This window comes from Cannabis sativa, chromosome 5 (genome assembly GCF_029168945.1).
Source record: "Cannabis sativa cultivar Pink pepper isolate KNU-18-1 chromosome 5, ASM2916894v1, whole genome shotgun sequence".
NCBI classification, from domain to species: Eukaryota; Viridiplantae; Streptophyta; class Magnoliopsida; order Rosales; family Cannabaceae; genus Cannabis; species Cannabis sativa.
The window spans coordinates 56,273,637-56,293,804 of record NC_083605.1 but is presented as its reverse complement, the minus strand read 5'-3'; the positions used below and the strand labels follow the sequence as shown (position 1 = coordinate 56,293,804).

Below are 20,168 nucleotides of genomic sequence, written 5' to 3'. Positions count from 1 at the left end.
CAGGAGTCGAGACTGCTGCGACTACAGGAGTCGCAACTACTGCGGCGAGGTTCGCTGGGATAGTGATCTCAGTAGTCCCAGTCGGTGCGGTAGGCGGGTTATTGTGAGTGTTGATACCCTGATCGCCCACATGGGGATCACGAAGTGTTTCCTCCTTATGGGGGGCATGAGAACGCGCTCTGAAAACTTGGTTGAGGTGATCACGCAGATCACCTCGATGTACCTGATAGTGTCCCCCCTGCTGCGTTTCTATAGAGCCGGACCTTGTATATCTACTTGGTGTACGACCATGCGATGACGAAGAGGTTGATTCTGCGTCGGTATCTCTTGATGGTCGACTGCGAGGATTGCGTCGCTCAGGGTCTTCATAAGTCTGCGTGCCTTGGTTAGGATATCTCACGGATTGGTCTCTTGATGTTGGATGGTTCAGGTCCAGACCTTCAGGGTTGGTTCTTCGTTCCCTGCGTACACGGTTAGTACGACGTCTAGAATTTGTTACCTGAGGGTTGTCCGTGCGATTAGTAGGGACTCGAGGGGGCCGTCGGGCCTGGTTCTATCCATCCACTTCGGCCTGTAGTGCACGCAGTTGGTCCTGAATCGCAGTATATTGATCAGTGGTAAGCTCGATGATTCCCTCGGATACCACTGCTGGAGTGGCAGGGGGAAAATGCATGGTTGCTGGTGGTGTGGACGTGTCCCCGACTTGAGGGTCAGTTTTTTCTGGGAACAGGTTGAGAGGTCTGATGTTGCTCCTCCTTACTCCACCATTAACGACGTCCACAGGCGGTGTTCCAGCTCCGGATAACGGTACGTTCATCATTCCGATGTTGATGGACCCATTGTTAGCACCTCCGTTTGTTTGATTTCCAGCCATGATGGTATTTTTCTTGAAGTGAATAAGATCTTAATTCTCGATTCCCACAGACGACACCAAATGTTGTTGAGTGAATTTCGCAACACCAGATTATATGATATTATTAGTAACAAGAAGAAATTTACGTGAAGAACAAGTGCGAGTATTCAACCTAGAATGGCGAGTACTCAAACTGGGAATGAGAAATAATTAACAAAAAACTGGAAATAACAATGAGACAAAGAATTATAGTGGTTCAGTCAGATCACGGTCTGCTTAGTCCACTGTAGCAAGAGTTTCCTAAGTGCCATTTCACGGTGGATCACCCCTTTATATACAAAGCAGGTGTCCAATTAGTTATACAAGGATTGCATTCATTGTCAATCCGTTTTTACACATTGAATTACAATAATTAACTAAACAACGTTAACATTAATAAATGAACGGCAGTTACTAAGTTCGTCAACGTATGCGTCTTCCAAATCTGCGAGTTGACTGTTCATATTCTGGTGATAAACTCGCGGGTTTATCGTTTATGTTTAGGATGTCTGCGTCCTTAGGTAGTCGCCTTTTGTGGACATCGCATGACGGGCTGATAGGACCTAGACATGCAAGTCTATATTACTTTATAAAGGCTGCAGGGTTCTTAGGACCAACTCGCATTTATAGAGAGCCGTTTGCCTGGTTTATACACGGACACGGGGAGGATACTCGCATATAGTTCGATATATGCGAGCTACTCTCTTGTCTCGGATGCGATTAGACTTCGGTCATGCTCGTTACCTCTCCCTGATCCTATCTTAAGCGAGGTTTAAAACTTCGAGGAGTCCCTCAGGGACATCTCAGCTTTCTTTGGGAAACCTGAATATACGTGTCCTCTAAATAGGGGTCTGGTCTCGAGTTTCTAGGTGAGAAAAATCTCACTATAACACAAACCCAAAGAAGCTTTACTCCACCTCCATTGTTGAATGTCCTTGAAAGCTTGAGGTTGAAGATGAAGACAATGGTATTTTCGGATTTGGGATAATATGAGTGATTTTTGGGATTGTTTTTGATGGTATGTGTAGATTGATGAGTGAAATTGGGTTTTTGAATGGATTGGGTTTGAGAAATTGAAGAAAAGATGAGAGAATTGAAGATTAGTGAATGAAAATTTTGAAATTTTTGAATGGGAGAGGTTAGGGTCGGCTGAGAAGAGGAAGGATTTGAATTTTTTGTGTAGGGTTGAATGGGGGGAAAAATTGGGATTTTATAGAAAAATTTGTGAGCTAGTCGTGACTTGCCCTAAGGCTGGTCGCGACTAGCTTACATTCAAATTTTTGAGGTTTCTGGAAAAGGGGTAGTCGCGACTGGGGTGGCAACTTGGAAAAAGGGTCGCGACCAGCATTGACCCTAGTCACGACTACTTGGAATGAAAATTGAACGTGTTTCTGTTAAAACCCCAGGTCGCGACCCAGGAACCTTGTGGTCGTGACCACTGGGTCCCGGTCTCGAAAAAAACAATTTTTTTTTTATTTTTTTTTCACGTTTTTCACGATTCAACTAGAAAAACTAATGTCTGGTACTTAACTAAAAATTTAAAATACAAGAAATACTTAAAACATAAACTAGAAACATAGCCAAAAAGTCTGAAAAATGAAAGAAAACACTTGGGTTGCCTCCCAAGAGTGCTGTCTTTATCGTCATATAGCCGGACGCTGAGCTGTGTCTAGAGAGGTGCCAGAATAATGGCGGACTTGGCTTGGTCAAATTGACCTCCCAAGTAGAGCTTTAAATGCTGTCCGTTAACTTTGAAAGTTGCTGGACTTTCACCTTTTAATTCCACAGCTCCATAGGGAAATACCTTGACCACGGTAAATCGCCCTGACCACCTTGACTTCAACTTTTCGGGAAAAACTTCAACCTTGATTTGAATAGTAACACTTACTGCCCAGGTTGAAACTCCTTCCTTACTAAGCCTTGGTCATGCCACTTCTTAGTTCTCTCCTTGTAGAATTTTGCATTCTCATAGGCCTCATTACAAAACTCCTCTAGTTCATTCAATTGCAGTAGTCTTTTCTCTCCTACAGCTTTTAATTCCATGTTGAGAGTCTTCATGGCCCAGAAAGCTTTATGTTCTAATTCCACCTGCAGATGACAAGCCTTTCCAAATACCAACCGATATGGTGACATGGAAATCGGTGTTTTAAAAGCTGTTCTATATGCCCACAATGCATCATCTAACTTTCTTGACCAATCTTTCCTTGATCTCTGCACTGTTTTCTCTAGAATCATCTTTACCTCCCGATTAGAAATTTCAGCTTGGCCATTACTCTGGGGATGATATGGTAAAGAAGTTCGATGTCGGACACCATATCTTGAAAGGAGTGCTTCAAACTGTTTGTTGCAGAAGTGACTCCCTTCATCGCTTATGATTGCTCGGGGAGTTCCAAACCGAGTGAAGATGTTCTTTTGCAAAAAGCGAAGAACTGTTTTACCATCATTCTGTGGTGTAGCTGCAGCTTCAACCCATTTAGACACATAGTCCACAACCAATAAGATATATTGATTGTTAAAAGATGAAGGAAAAGGACCCATGAAGTCTATCCCCCACACATCAAACAATTCCACTTCCAAGGTTCCTGTTAAAGGCATTTCGTTTCTCCTTGAGATATTACCTGTTTGTTGACAATGATCACATGCCTTCACAAAGGTACTAGCATCTTTAAATAGTGTTGGCCAAAAGAATCCACTCTGCAACACCTTAGCAGCAGTTCTGGTCCCACTGAAATGTCCTCCACATGGCAAAGCATGACAATGATTTAGGATAGAATACATCTCCTCTTCAGGCACGCATCTTCTAATTATCTGATCCGCGCAGTGCTTGTAGAGGATTGGCTCTTCCCAATAATAATGTTTCACCTCAGAAAAGAACTTCTTTAGTTGTTGACGTGAAAACTCAGGAGGAGTTATTTTTGCAGCCAAGAAGTTAACATAATCAGCATACGACGGTACCATCAGGTTTTCCCTCACACTAAAGAGTTGTTCATCAGGAAATTGCTCATTTATCTGTACCTCTTTCGTATTTTGACTCTCTTCCAGCTCTAGTCTTGATAGGTGATCTGCTACCAGATTTTGAGTGCCCTTTTTGTCTTTTATCTCTAAGTCAAACTCTTGAAGTAGAAGTACCCACCGAATCAATCTTGGCTTTGCATCCTTCTGTGTCATAAGGTATTCGATTGCTGAGTGATCTGTATAGACAATAACCTTATTCCCAATTAGGTAGGGTCAGAACTTATCACAAGCAAACTCAATTGCCAACATCTCTTTCTCTGTAGTGGCATAATTTAATTGAGCATCATTCAGGGTTCTGCTAGCATAGTAGATTGTGTGAAACACCCTATCAACCCTTTGACCCAAGACCGCTCCGATTGCATAATCACTTGCATCGCACATCAACTCGAAAGGCAACTCCCAATTTGATGAAGTGACTATTGGTGCTGAAATCAATTTTTACTTTAGAACCTGGAATGCCTTTAAGCAATCTTCTCCAAACTCAAATGGAACGCCATTAACAAGTAAACTGGACAATGGTTTGGAGATCTTTGAGAAGTCCTTAATAAATCGTCGGTAGAAACCAGCATGTCCTAAGAAACTCCTTACTCCTTTTATAGAAACTGAAGGTGGCAAATTCTCTATTGTTGAAACTTTAGCCTTGTCCACCTCAATTCCTGCTTTCGAAATTTTGTGTCCCAGAACAATTCCTTCTGTTACCATAAAGTGGCACTTCTTCCAGTTTAGCACCAAGTTAGACTTCTCGCATCTAATTAGCACCTTTTCTAAATTTTCTAAGCAATGATCGAAGGAGGAGCCAAAGATCGAGAAATCATCCATAAAGATTTCAATACAGGATTCAATTAAGTCTGAAAAGATTGCCATCATACACCTTTGAAAAGTAGCAGGGGCGTTGCACAATCCGAATGGCATTCTTCTGAAAGCAAAGGTACCGTAGGGACATGTGAAAGTAGTCTTTTCCTGATCTTCAGGTGCTATGGCTATTTGGTGGTATCCAGAGTAGCCATCAAGAAAACAGTAATATTCTTTCCCTGCCAATCTGTCTAGCATTTGATCAATGAACGGCAAGGGAAAATGATCTTCTCGGGTTGCTTTATTGAGTTTCTCATAGTCGATACAAATCCTCCAACCAGTGACTGTTCTTATGGGAATCAACTCATTCTTTTCATTCTTGATCACGGTCATTCCACTTTTCTTTGGAACCACTTGCACCGGGCTAACCCACTTACTATCTGAGATGGGATAGGCCACTCCAGCATCCAACCACTTGACTACTTCTTTTCTGACAACTTCCTTCATAGGTGGATTGAGTCTACGTTGTGCGTCGATTGTTGGTTTGGCATTCTCTTCCATCAGGATTCGGTGCATCACAGTTGAAGGACTGATTCCTTTGACATCACCCAGTGTCCAAGCAATGGCCTTGTTGTGAGCTCGGAGTACCCTTAGCAGTCTATCAGTTTCCACATCAGAAAGAGAGGCTGACACAATAACTGGCAGCTTTTTGTCTTCATCCAAAAACTCGTACCTCAAGTGACTAAGAAGCACCTTCAATTCAAGTTCTGGAGGTTTTTCAGTAGATGGCATCAACTCTTTTGGAAATACTCCCAACTCCTCATAATACCTTCTGTTCAATGGTCCATAGGAGTCAAGCCATTTCACATAACCCATTACAACTTGTCCCTCTTGCTCCGTCAATTCATCTTCAGTTAGGCTCAGTTCGAGAGGATCATCTAGCAGCTTTTTCTCACTCACAATTGCATCAATCAAATCAATAAAGAGACAGTTATCACTTGCCTTTGGGTATGTCATTGCCTTTAACACATTAAAGACCACTTCTTCTCCATAGACTCTCAGCTTTAATTCACCTTTCTGGACATCGATCAAGGCTTGGCCAGTTGCCAAGAATGGTCTCCCAAGAATGATTGGGACATTGCTATCTTCTTCCATATCCAGAACAATAAAGTTAGCTGGAAAGATGTGTTGGGTTTTATGCCCTAAATAAAACTCTTTACAATCTGATTAGTTATCAATATAAGAAATTTGAAGTAATTTATGTTTGCATGAATTTTACATGCTAATGGTTTAATATGTTTATTACATTTACACACAAAATCAGTTAAATCCAGATCATATGTTTATTCACAGTTACAGTATCGTCAACACAGTGGAATGTGATTGTGATCATATGAATCAAAAGACTAAGTCACTGTTTCATCAGTGTTTTGGATTTACACTAATGTGATAATCAGCGATAATGTGTACTTACACTTAGAGTAAGTGTTATGTTCTTTCCAGGACATTAGTAAAGTATACTAGTTTCGAATGTATGGAGTATACATTGGACTGGACCGATATTGCAACTTAGTTAAGATATTATAAACTTACCGTTATATCTTTCCAAGTCAATATCAGTAGTTGATCTTAAGATTAAAAGAATCTAAATCCTGATATGCTTAGGCTCAACTCAGGAGTACTATTCATGTTCTTTGATTTATTAGTTAAGCCTACTTTTGGGTCAGGGTGATACGTATATTTTGGGAACATGATAGTATGATTGAGTGGGAGTGCTGAACATAAATATGGAATCTATAGCTTCTACTGGTGTATAGAAGTCAAGTGATGATCTCCTTCGAGCTTAGAAAATAGAAGTAAATGGATGAGCTCTTGTTTAAGTGACTAATTCTTAGATCACTAAACATCATTTACAGGTAGCTAAGTGTTTTAAGGGGCAAAATACATTGAGGGGTGAGAACGGTAAAATTATCCCATCTCGATGTAAATCATCTATATAGAGGATCTTTGATCACAATAAGATTATAACAATGGTTAAATGAGATAGCATATCTATATCGTGGAACATATAATATGCTCTATATAAGTCTGAGAGTGCAATTCTAAGTTCTAAGAGTGGATTCAACGAAGAATTAATAAGTAGGAATTTACTTAGTAAATTCGGTTCACTTATTGGAAGCTCAGCATATAGATCCATGGTCCCCATTTTAGTTGGGATTATACTGCTTGTAAGACTCAATAATTGATTTGTGATTAATCAATTATAATTCTAAAGTTAGACTATGTCTGATTTGTGAATTTTCACTAAGCAAGGGCAAAATTGTAAAGAAAAGAGATTCTAGGTTTATTTATTTATTAATAGACTTTATATGTCTAATTAATAATTAAATTAAATGACAATATTATTTAATAATCTATTTTAGTTATTAAATAATTAGTTTTGGCATTTAAATGGTTAGAATTGGAAAATTGGCGTTTTTGAGAAAATAGAAATAAAATTTGTGAAAACTGCAAAAACCAAGTGAGGCCCATTACACACCATGGCCGGCCACTTAAGCAGGTTTTTCAAATTGATATTTTCATTATTTTAATGCCAAATAATTCCTCACCTAAACCTAGTAGCTGCCTATAAATAGAAAGTGATGGCTCAGTAAAATTCACAAGTTTTCATTAATTTTCTATCAGAAAATTCTCTCTTCAAAAAACTGAGCCTTCCCTTTTCAATTCTTTGGCCGAACCTCTCTCTCTCTTTTCTTCTTCATAAATTTCGAACCTTAGTGATAGAGTTGTTGGGTTTTATGCCCTAAATAAAACTCATTTCAATATAATCAGATTTACTTATTGATATAGATCAGAAATAACATTTAATGTTGCATGGTTCACATGATTTATTTCATGATTATATACATAATGTATGAATTCATCTGAAACCCTTTTCACATACTTGATCCTGTTTATTGTGCTGTCAGCACATTGGAAAGTAAACATGACTATGTGAATTAAGTTTCTTAGATTTATCAAACATAGGGTTTTACTGATATGATAATCTACAACAGAGTTTACTTGCATTTGGAGAAATGCTATGTTCTTTCCAGAGCATTGGTTAAAGTAAAGCTCAGGTTGGATGCATGGAGTATGCATCGGAAGGGACCGATATTGAACTTTGACTTAGATTTATTAAACTTACCGTAATATCTATTCAAGTCAATATCGCCTAGTTTATTCTAGATCAAATGATCTTAATCCTTTTATGATTAGGCTCAATCTCGAAAGGCTATTCGTGTTCTTTGATTTGTTAGTTAAGCCTACTTTTAGGTCAGGGTGATACGTACATTTTGGGAACACGGTAGTGTAATTGAGTGGGAGCGCTAACATAAACATGGAATGTATAGCTTTTATTTGGCGAATAGTAAGTAAAGGATGATCTCCTTTGAGCTTGACCGAACGAAAATAAATGGTGGAGATCTCATTTCACATAAGCTGAAATATCATTTATACGGGGTTAAGTGTTTTAAGGATAAAATACATTGTAGGGTGTAACGGTAATCTAATCCCTTTACAGTGTAGATCATTCATATAGAGGATCATTGATCAAATTAGAATTATAACAATGGATAACTAATGATGTGTCTATATGGTGGAACATATAGAGCATTCTATATACTGAGAGTGCAATTCTAAGTTCTATGCGTGGATTCAACAAAGAATTAATAAGTTAGTGAATTTTAGTAATAAATTCTTGATCTACTTATTGGAAGCTCGGTTATATAGACCCACGGTCCCCGCACTAGTTGAGATAATATTGCTTGTAAGACTCATGTAATTGGTTTTGATTAATCAATTATAAATCTCAATTTAGACTATGTCTATTTGTGAATTTTTCACTAAGTAAGGGCGAAATTGTAAAGAAAGAGTTTTAGGGGCATATTTGTTAATTATGATACTTTGTATGGTTCAATTAATAAATATGATAAATGACAATATTATTTAATAATTATTTATAGTTATTAAATAGTTAGAATTGGCATTTAAATGGTTGAATTAGAAAATTGGCGTTTTTGAGAAAATCAGATGCAGAAAAGATAAAACTGCAAAATTGCAAAAAGTGAGGCCCAAATCCACTAGTATAGGGCCTACCACTTTTGTAGGAAATTTAAACTGATATTTTTATTATTTTAATGCCAAATAATTCAAACCTAACCCTAGTGGAATGCTATAAATAGATAGTGAAGGCTTCAGGAAAATTATACTTAAATTTTCTATTTTTCCTTCAGAGAAAAACCTGAGCCTTTCTCTCTCCCTATCTTTAGCTGCCACTTCTTCTTTCTCTTCCCTCTTGAATTTCGAAATCCTTAGTGATTAGAGTAGTGCCCACACACATCAAGTGATACCTCAATCATAGTGAGGAAGATCGTGAAGAAAGATCATCAGCAAAGGAGATTCAGCATCAAGGATTCAGAGAAAGAGATCCAGGTTCAGATATTGATAATGCTCTACTACAGAAAGGAATCAAGGGCTAGATATCTGAACGGAAGGAGTCATTATATTCCGCTGCACCCAATGTAAGGTTTCCTAAACTTTATATGTGTTTATTTCATCGTTTTAGAAAGTTCATATTTAGGGTGTTAATAAACATACTTGTGAGTAGATCTAAGATCCTGGTAAAATAAATTCCAATAACTGGCCTCAGAGCCATGGTAATTGATTTACTTGCAAGAAATTTGGACTTTAAAACGATTGTTTGTATGTTCTTTGGATGGTATCATGTTGTATTGAGTGTTATTTGATGATTGATTGATGTTTGTGAAATTTTCATGAAAAATAATTGCGATTTTATCTCTGGAATTATTTTTATTGGATAGTATGGAAAAAATTAAGCAAGTTAGCCTTTTACAGAACTTAATTTATTTGAATTAGTTATGATTTTTTGAAGATTTGAAAAATCGGGGCTATGCTGATATTTTCCTGCGATCGCAAATCTGTCCGTACAGTTTCGAATTTTTTTGTTTTTCTTCGATTTTTCATGCTTTTTCATGGAATTAACTTCCAATTTTTTATAGTTTTGTATTTATACTATTACTATTCCTAATTCAATTCTAATTATCATTTTGAATTAATTTAATATTTTTTAAATTTAATTCAAGATATTAGTGTAATTTGAATTTAAATAGGATTAGTATCTATCTTCTTGCTTAAAAATCTATCTTATTTTTAAATTTGATTATATCTTATTTTTTTTAAATTTAAGGTCAGATTTTATAAGATATTTATAAAATCTTTTAAGATATTTTTTAAAATATCTTATCTTTTAAGATATTTTTAATTATATCTTATCTTTTAAGATTTTTTTTTAAATCTTTTTAGATATTTTGACCTTATTTAAATTTAAAATAAGATATTTATAATCATGTAATTTTAAATAGATGTAAGATATTTTGTTAACTTTTAAATTTTGTTATTTTATTTATTTAAATTAAATTTAAAATTTGAAAAGATATTTATTTATCTTTTCTAATTTTTTTATTTAATTTTTATTTATAAAATAACATTTAAAATTTAAAAGTAGTTAGCAAATTTTTGAAATGATATTTAGGTTGGTTGAAACCTAATTTTTCAAAAATTGTAGGTTTAATTTTAAATTTAAATTTTTTAAAAATTTCAAATTTTTCAAATTTTTTTTTTAAATTTTTCGAAAAATTATTTTTTATTTAATTAATTATTTTCGAAATTAAATATTTAATTTAAAATTAAATAAATCCTACATCCAACTATCCAGCTAACCTTGTTGCAGGAGTATGTGGTTTTAGCTTGTATGTAAGTTTTTAAAACCTATTATTACTTGATTGCAAATAGTCATGGTTACCTTTTGCCATGGTTGCAAGAAACCAACTTTTTAGCAACAAAATTTTAGCTACCAAATATAGTTGGTAGCAGTTAATTAATATTAGTTACTAAATTTTCGTAGCAAAATGAATTTGTAGCAAGTTCTAATAAAAAAATACTATATGAGTTTCGTACCAAATATTTTAGTAGCAAATTTATATTTTTAGCTACAATTATCTTTGGTAGCTAACATTTTGAGCACTAAATAAAAATTTGCTACTAAATTTTAGTAGCAAAATGAGTTTTAATCAAAATGACACTAAATATGCTTGTTACTAAAAATTTTGGTGGCATATGAATACTTTTAGCTACTAGTATTTTTTGTAGCTAAAATTTTATATTGGCGTAAAATATAAAGTTGATGCATTTTGTGTATATTATTAGAATTTATTGCAATTATAAATTTATTGCTACTAAATTATATCATATTTTTACACTAGCAAATAAATATTTCTAGTTAAAGTGTTTTATATGTATTACTAATTAATAAATGTAGAATATAATATAATATATATGTAAGAATAGTAAACATAAAAACATAATTAAATCTGTACTTGTGCTCCAAATTAAAAAAATTAATCTATATTTTCTTAAAAAACAATATGTATATAAATTATATTTTGTTCTAATATTAAAGAAAGGTAAAAAGAAATAATTAAATTTATAATAAATGAACATGCAAGATAAACTAAATTTAAAAAATTATAAACGCCATATAAAAAATTGAAAGAAAAATAATGTAATAAACAACTACATAAGTCATATAGGATATATATAACTTTGTTGAAACAAAGATACTAGATGGACCCTCTAATAAGCTTCAGTAAAAATTTCAAAGAAACCAACATAGATAAAAGCATCTTAGGGAAAAAAAACAAGCACTTACTACCTTAAAACAAATTAATAAACTGAAAGGTTTGCATAACACAATAACAATGTTTCTTTTATTGTGATCACTCAATTAAAGCACTCCATCTTCTGTAATTTCTTCTAAAAATTGGTCAGCCCATTCCAAACGAATTTCATCAATTTCTTGTTTTGTATAAGTTTTTTTCCCATTCCACTGCAATGAGTAAGGTAAGTATTAGTTCATATAGTAGTATTTATAATAAAATAGAAAAATATTTTATCATAGTGTATATACCCCAAATATATATATATATATATATAACTTACTTGAGTGGTTAGCCAATTGATAGGTCTAGAATTCATGCAAAATTCACGCATGTATCTCATTACATAATATCCACACTCAAAATCCGATATTTGTTGAGGACACTGCACATATTTATGAAATAAAAACACATAAATATTTTAAAATTTATAGAATAATTACTACATTGTTATATTAATGTAATTTTATTTTACAACTTACTTTTATAGATTTCCATGTAATGCCAGACTTTTTTGGCTGCCTATTACTGGAAGCATTGTAGTAATCAAAAGTCCTAATAAACAAAAGAAATATTAAAAATAATTTAAAAAATAAAAATTAAATTAGACTAAACCATAATATTATTTAACTTACATTGCCATTAGAGATTTAATTTTATTAGGCGGGGGTAATCCAATTGAGTCAAGCCAATAACATGTTTCACGCAATACATCAATAATTGCTAGCATCCAATGGTCTCTGTTGACCACCAAAGTAAGATATTATATGTAAGTCAAATATATTGATAACATAAATAGTTAACTAAATAATTCTTACCCAGTATTAACAGAAAGCAACCAAAATTGTCCTGCTTCTGTTCATTCCATGCGGTCTGCCATTGTCATTGCATTTTGTGCTTGACATGAATCCAAAGCTAAAATTGGATGAAAGAAACGAAAATATTGTGCTCGATTTGCCTTCACCAACTTTTCATGTAAGATCCTAAATATTACAATTAGATTAATAAGGAAAAAATATTATTTAGTGCATTAAGTGTAATTTAAAGATAAATTTTTTACCTAATGTAAAATACTATGCAAGCAGCTCCAATCCGTTTCATAGTGCCTAGATGAATTACATCAATAGGTGAAATATGTAAATATTCATCATTATCCAAAATTTCTGGGTCCATCACCATGGAAAAAGTGTGTGAAGCTTTTATAAATCGAACAGCTAGTAATGCAGCTTTTACACCCTTTGGAGTGTCCTTAGGAATCTCAAATTTAATTGGAGAATCTCGCACTTCTTCTAAATTTGAGGACGATTTAGTGGGTTTTTGTGAAGATGAGGGTTGATCTTTTTCTTTACTTGGCTCCAGTTGCGTGAAAAAACTATTTTGTTTATCCTGAATCAAAAAAAAAAAATTGTTATAATTTATTTTAAAGACATGAAAAAAAAATATGTGAGAGTAAATTTATGTTCTAATAAAATCATTGATGGAATTCTGATTGGTGACTCTGATGATCGTTCCTCTAATAATCTGCCTTGTTGTGATTCATAGAATATTTTCATATTCTCTTGAACGATTCTTGCAACATTATTATCTTGATCCTTCCTTAGATCTTCAATGATTTTCTCTAATTTGTCCAAACGTTCTTCTTCAATCTCTTTATGTTTGGATGATAATTCCACTGAGATCTTTTTTCCAGGTGTAGGACCTAAACCTCGTAACCAACCATATTTTCCTTCACCTAACACCTGCCTATATATAGCAGCCTCATCAACTACTAGTAGCAAGCCATCTTCAAATTGAATAAGTTTGTCTCGTCGCAACTCAACCATTTCATTCTACAATAACAATAAAATAATGATTTATTACTTTTACAAAAACGATTAAATAAAATTATTAACTTTTAAAGTTAACATACATATTTTTCCTTGGCTATTTCATTGATCCATCCACACTTCATAGTTTGTTGTTGTACTTCATCACCTATGCTTTGTTTTGATTTCTGTAATACATTTAAATAATAAATAAAATTAAAATATAATAATATTTTAATGCTATTATACAAAAAAAAAAAATACTACCTCTTCATGTAAGTATTGAATAAAGGATTTTGTTCCACCAGAATGCATAAAAGAAACTTTTGCTCTATTTTTAGAACACACGGTGACTTTTTCTACATAACATATTTCATGTCAGTATTAAGAATTTAAAAGTATTAAATGTGTACAAATTGAAGAAATATTATGATACCTTCCATTCTTCATTAGAAAAACAGTTTTTACACATCCATTCCCAGTCTTCGTCTGTTAGCACCAACTTTTTAGGTCGATTTTCTAATGGATTTTTACCTTCCTCGATAAGAGATTTGTATTTACTGTGGCATTTGTTACGGTAGCCCCTATATCTCTCTTGACAATAGTGATTGCAAATAGTTTCGAGGTATGGATCTTTTTTAAAATCTATGTCAAAGATGTCCTAAAAAAAAGATAATTATTAAATGAATTATAAAATTATAGCTTTATGTACATAAAAATTGTACTATAAATATGTATACCATGATGCGAGCATATACTGCTTTCTTATCTTCTGGAGGAATTTTGGCCCAACCACTATACTGAAGTGGAGCATGATGACGTACTTTTACACCAACAGTGTTTCCAAATATAGTTGCATTTGGCCCATACACTCTAAGTTCACCTTTCCTATAAGAAATTATTTTCTTACTTGTATCATTTTTTGATGAACGTCTAACTCCATCCCCACGAGTAGGGCCACGGGTGTTCTTCTTTGATTCTGTCCATAATTACAATATAATTTGTGATATAACTATATTTATGTATATATTATCTTAATTAAGTCATGCATGTATGAACGGTTGTACCTAACAATTCTTGAATTTCATCATCAGATGGTGTTGTTGAATCTTCATTTGGAGAACAAGGCACAGGAGGTGGAGATTTTGTAGATGTTGAATCATTATTATGTGTCTTCTTTGGACCAAATGACCTTGTACGACTTAATGGTAGATCACGTGACTTCTTATTTGACATGACTGTAAAGCTGAAAAATACCAAATTAATTAGTATTGCATGTAACAAATTTTTATATTGAAAAATTAAAAAAACAAAAAATTGACGCACTTTATACCTAATTAGTTTTATCACTCAATATTATATCTTCAGAATCATCAAGTTACGGTTCTTCTTCTGTATCATCATTGTGATTTATTGGAATATCACTAAATACTCCATCATCACATTCTATATCTTCGATATCATCCCGAATAAGATTGATATTACTTATTGTTGAATCAAAATTTAAATCAATATTATTCGAAAATTCTTCTTGATATGCTTCAGAACCGATGATAGTGGGATCTTCATCATCATCTTCACCATGATCTGGCTTTGGTGGTATATCCCAAATGTGGCGATGATTCACTTTCTCGCACTACTTTCCAATCTTTATTTTTTTTAATATCATCTAAATAAAAGATCGAACATACTTGATTAGCAAGAACAAATGGTTCATCTTCAAACCATTTTGAGCTAATGTTTATACTAGTAAAATGATACTCAGTATACATTTTATTCCCATTGGTATTGTACCAAGAACATTTGAACAATACAACTGTATTCCAATAGAGGTAGTGTACTTCCCAAATTTCATCAATGGCGCCGTAAAAATTACACATTTTTCCTTCATATTCTGCTTCAACCAAAACACCATGATTTTGAGTTGAACGTTTTTCATCTCGACTTTTTGTATGATATCGAACTCCATTAACCATACAACCATCATATGAACAAACCAACAAATCAGGTTGCACTGCAATTGCATACAAATCTTCTACTGCTTGACCAGAAGTTGTTTCGTTCATTTTTTTTATCTGTGAATATTTCAAATTTCATATTGTCATTTTATGATGCAAACACAAATTTATGTTATAAGATATTTTAATTTATATTTTATACTTACTTTATTTTCAAACCATCTTGAAAATTCATTTTTTTGTACTTGGTCAATGTCGGAAAATCCTTGAGATTGTAAGAATAATCTATGTTCTCTGTTTTCATAACAAGTACTATGAAATATTAATTTTATGCTAAAACATAAATATTATAATATTTGGGAAGGAAAAACAAATTAACTTACGTTAAGTATGTGTCTAACTCAGGACAATTATTCAAAATGTACCATTGAACTTGGTTTCGTTCCTCTTGAGTTAGTGTGAAAGATGATTGTTTGCCAAATGGTCTTGTAGGCATGTTGAATATAGACAAGGTAGATTCTTTTCTGACGCCAAGGTTTTCAGAATTACGATCAGGGCGATTAAATCGTGTCTCTATTCCACGAAGATACATGGAACAAAAATTTAATGCCTCGGTAATAATGTATCCTTGAGCAATACAACCTTCAGGTCGAGCTTTGTTCTTTACATATTTCTTTAAATGACCTAATTCCCTGAAATTTATTATGTTTTCAATGAATAATTTTAAAATATTGTACTCAACAATTATCGAATAATACAAATTTAACTAAAATACACTTTATGATACCTTTCGATTGAATACATCCATCGCATTTGTACTGGACCTCCCAACTTAGCTTCTAATGGCAAATGCACCGCAAGATGAATCATCACATCAAAGAAAGCAGGAGGAAAAATACTTTCCAATTTACATAAGGTAAGTACAATGCCCTCTTCCAATTCATCTAAGTCTTTCACATTTAATGTCCTCGCACATAGTTTTCTAAAGAACAATGATAACTCAGCAATTGCATCCATCACCTTTTTATTCAAATATGGCCTTAAACCAATAGGTAACAACCTTTGCAGTAAGATATGACAATCATGGCTTTTCAACCCAAATAATTTTCCATCTTTCATGTTAACATTTCGAGAAATATTTCCTGCATATCCATCAGGAAATTTTACAGATTTTATGAACGTACAAAATTCTTATCGTTCCTTTGCCGATAGTGTATAACATGCTACTGGTTTCAACCATTTATTCCCTTTCTTTTTCATGTGCAGCTGCTTCCGAATATTTAAGTCTTGTAAATCAAGTCTTGCCTTTTCAGTATCCTTAGACTTCTCATCGATACTAAATATTGTACCGACCACACTCTCACATATATTTTTTTCAATATGCATCACATCCAAATTATGTCTTAGTTTTAACTTAGGCCAGTATTCTAACTCCCACAAAATACTTTTTCGCCTCCAGTTTGTTTTGTTTTCATAAGATGCATCCTTCATTTGTTGCTTATCTTCCTTAATGATCTTATCATTTTTCCCTGGCCTACATTTCCATAAACCTTTTACTTTGTCCAAGATTTCATCTCCTGTTAAAATTCTTGGAGCCGAACGTCTTTCAATTGTGCCATCGTACTCTTTATCCTTGCGCCAGTGGTGGTTCAAACTCAAATATCGACGATGACCCATGAAACATGTTTTTCCTCTTACTCGAAATGAAGATGTGTCTTCCTCACAAACAGGACAAGCCTTATACCCTTGAGTGCTATACCCAGACACAGTACCATATGCTGGAAAATCATTAATCGTCCATAATACTGCAGCACGCATTGTAAAATATTCTTGGTCAACAATATCAAAAGTACGCACCCCATTTTCCCATAATTCCTTGAGCTCATCAATTAGAGGTCGTAAAAAGACATCTATGTCTTTGCCTGGAGCACTGGGTCCTGGAATTAGTAATGCCATCATTACGAATTCTCGTTTCATACATTTCCATGGAGGCATGTTATATGGCATTAGCAACACTGGCCACATACTATGTGCGTTTGATAAATCACCGAATAGATTGAATCCATCTGTTGCAAATCCCAACCTAACATTTCTAGTTTCTTTTGCAAAATTAGGATATTATCGATCGAAATCCTTCCAGACTTCTGCATCAGCTGGGTGTCTAAGTTCACCATCAGTATCAACACGTTCTTCCTTATGCCACCTCATATCAGTTGATGTATGGCGAGACATAAAAAGTCGTTGTAGACGTGGAGTTATGGGAAAATATTGCATCTTTTTGTATGGGATCTTCTTGCCTTTAGTTCCTTGAAATTTGTATCGTTCATGATCACATACAGGACATCTTTCAGCATTTTCATTCTCTTTCCAAAATAAAGCACAATTGTCCTTACACACATGAATGGTTTCATATCTTAAACCAAGATCACGCAACATTTTCTTAGCCTCGTAATACGACCGTGGAATCTTATTGTCTTTGGGAAATGCTTTCCAAAGTAAGTCCAATAGCAGATCAAATGATTTGTTACTCCAATCACACATCACTTTAATGTGCATTAGATTAACAATAAATGTTAAGCTTGAGAATACCGTGCATCCGGGGTACAACTCCTTTTCAGCTTCATCAAATAAGTTAGGCAATGAATTCCTTGCATTGTTGTCGCCATTTGAATCTCCAAGGTTCACAAAATCACTATTTCTATGAGATTGATTAGATAAATCCTCTAATGCTGGTATCATATCGTCATCATCTTCATCATCACTATCATATAATGTATTGTCTTCCTCAACGTTTGATTCTGCATTCTCTTGATCCTCACGTATTCCTGTGATATCTTCCCCGTGAAACTCCCATAGAACATATTTTGTATAAAATCCTTTTACAAATATATGACGCTCAATTGTCTCCAAGTCATAATAGTATAAGTTCATACATGAAACACATGGACATCGAATCTTATTTTCATCATTCAAGTGAAAGGATGATAATTTAAGAAAATTCTTAAGTCCGTTGAAATACTCCACCGATAATCTATTCTCTTGGAAAATCCACTTCTTATCTATCATTTTTTATTTTATCTTTCGATAAACACGATGGATTATACTACAGCAAAAAATATTTAATATTAATGTGAAGAATACTAGGGCATACCAATTATAAATTATGGTAGAAGGAAAAGAAGTACCTATCTATAGATTAACATTGGAAGTAAGAAATTTAAATAACAATGTCCATAGCGAGAGAAATGTAAGAGTTTGAATTTTTGACTTAATAAACACTTAAATTTTTGTTTATAAAACTAATACATTTAAATCAAAATTTAAAATATTAAAAACATAGTAGACCAAATATAAATGAGATTTACAAAAATATTTGTTTAGATACTAATTAGTAGTTTTTGTTTTAATTTTTTTTTTTGCACAGATTATTATTTTAATTTAGATACTATTAAGTATAGATTAATATTTTTTATATAGAAATCATTTGGTATAATTTTTATTTTAGTTGGATACTAAAAGGTAATAGTTTTACTTTAAATTGATTAATTTATACTATATATATGTGGGTTACCAAGAGGTATAATTTATGTAATAAGAGTATACAAATTAAAAAAAAAAAAATATCTACCATTAAGTATTATAAATTGAAATTCAAAAAGTAGCTACCACATAATATATAAGAATCTTAAAAGATATAGATTTAGATGTTATTAATTCTGTTGAAGAAAAAAAAAATGTACAAAAAAAAAAAATTAAAGTATAAAAATGGAAAATAAATACATATTTTACTAAATAAATAGGTCCAATAAAATAGTAATTAAATTTTAATTGTAGTTTTTTTTTAATGAAATTTTAAATGTGGTTATTTAAATTATTTAATATGAAAAAGTGGGTATAGGTTTATGCATCATATATTAGTAATTATTTTTTTTTTTTGAAAATTATATATTAGTAATTATTTATAATAGTATTAGGGTAAATTTTCCTAATATTTTTAAGGCTAGTAAAAGGTTTAATTTTTAAAAAATAATAATAATAAATAAAATAAGAAGGAATAAGCTAGCAGCTAGCTTTAACACACACAAACCCTAAACTCCCAAAAGTTAAACCTAAAATCGATCTATCACAGCTTATTCCTAAATTCCTAAATTCCTAAACCTGATATCGATCGTGCCGCCTAAATTCCTAAACCTAAAATCGCTCTCAGTCTCTCCCTCTCGTCTGGTTACAAAGTTAAACCACACCTATTAAGATCTTGAGCTACTTCTTCGGTTGAAGAGAATAACCTTTTATGGAGAATCTTCCTCACCTGAGTTATGTCCTGCTGGGTCGTCTCGTAATCAGATTGCCGCTGAATTTGCTTGCGGGGTTCAATCTCAACAGTTGTCTCTGTCCCTTGCGAGCTAAGTAGAAGAAGGTAACGTTGCAAAGCAAATGGATTAGGTTTTGGAAGGGAAAAGACCATGGCTTTCTGCAATTTCGACATCATTTCGTATCAAATTCTTCAAAGTCTAAATCTTTCTCTGTATTTATGATCCGTTCAACATTAACCACTAAGAATTGACCAACGAGAATCAATACAGTTCAATTAAAGATATCCAACAAAATCTCTTGCAATGCATCGATGTCAATAAATCTGAGTGAAAGAGGAATTAAGAAATGGAAGTAAATCTTGAATTGAAGTGACCTTTGAGGCTAATTTCAGCATCCGGTGGTGTTGACTGCGGCGCGGTGCGGTGGCAGACCAGCAGCGTCCATTGTCGATTGTACGGAGTTTCCATGAAACAATGATGCAAAAAGCTAAGTTATCTTCACCTGCTCTAAAACCGGGTTTCGAAAAGGAAACTTTTGGAGGACCTCCTGGAGCAGGACATGTTAACGGAGGAGGGGCTCAGTGTGCTAACTACGGGGAAGAAGCAGAAGAAGGCAT

General features: G+C 33.4%; 3 protein-coding genes across 3 annotated transcripts; all 3 read right to left on the bottom strand.

The window, feature by feature from the left end:
• Window positions 1–10,894: 10,894 nt before the first annotated feature.
• On the bottom strand, window positions 10,895–12,316 carry LOC133037661 (uncharacterized). The gene is made up of 4 exons (XM_061115048.1): window positions 12,111–12,316; window positions 11,958–12,030; window positions 11,759–11,860; window positions 10,895–11,645 (listed from the first exon to the last, which is right to left on the bottom strand). Exons 1-4 carry the CDS (start codon window positions 12,203–12,205, stop codon window positions 11,544–11,546), a joined length of 372 nt encoding a protein of 123 aa, XP_060971031.1. The 5' UTR covers window positions 12,206–12,316; the 3' UTR covers window positions 10,895–11,543.
• Window positions 12,317–14,999: 2,683 nt separating this feature from the next.
• On the bottom strand, window positions 15,000–17,194 carry LOC115712464 (uncharacterized). The gene is made up of 6 exons (XM_061116541.1): window positions 16,684–17,194; window positions 16,026–16,380; window positions 15,622–15,930; window positions 15,445–15,532; window positions 15,122–15,355; window positions 15,000–15,014 (listed from the first exon to the last, which is right to left on the bottom strand). Exons 1-6 carry the CDS (start codon window positions 17,192–17,194, stop codon window positions 15,000–15,002), a joined length of 1,512 nt encoding a protein of 503 aa, XP_060972524.1.
• Window positions 17,195–17,356: 162 nt separating this feature from the next.
• Window positions 17,357–18,304, bottom strand: LOC133038402 (uncharacterized). Its single transcript, XM_061116540.1, has one exon. The coding sequence runs from the start codon at window positions 18,302–18,304 to the stop codon at window positions 17,357–17,359; it is 948 nt and encodes a 315-aa protein (XP_060972523.1).
• Between the last annotated feature and the right edge of the window lie 1,864 nt (window positions 18,305–20,168).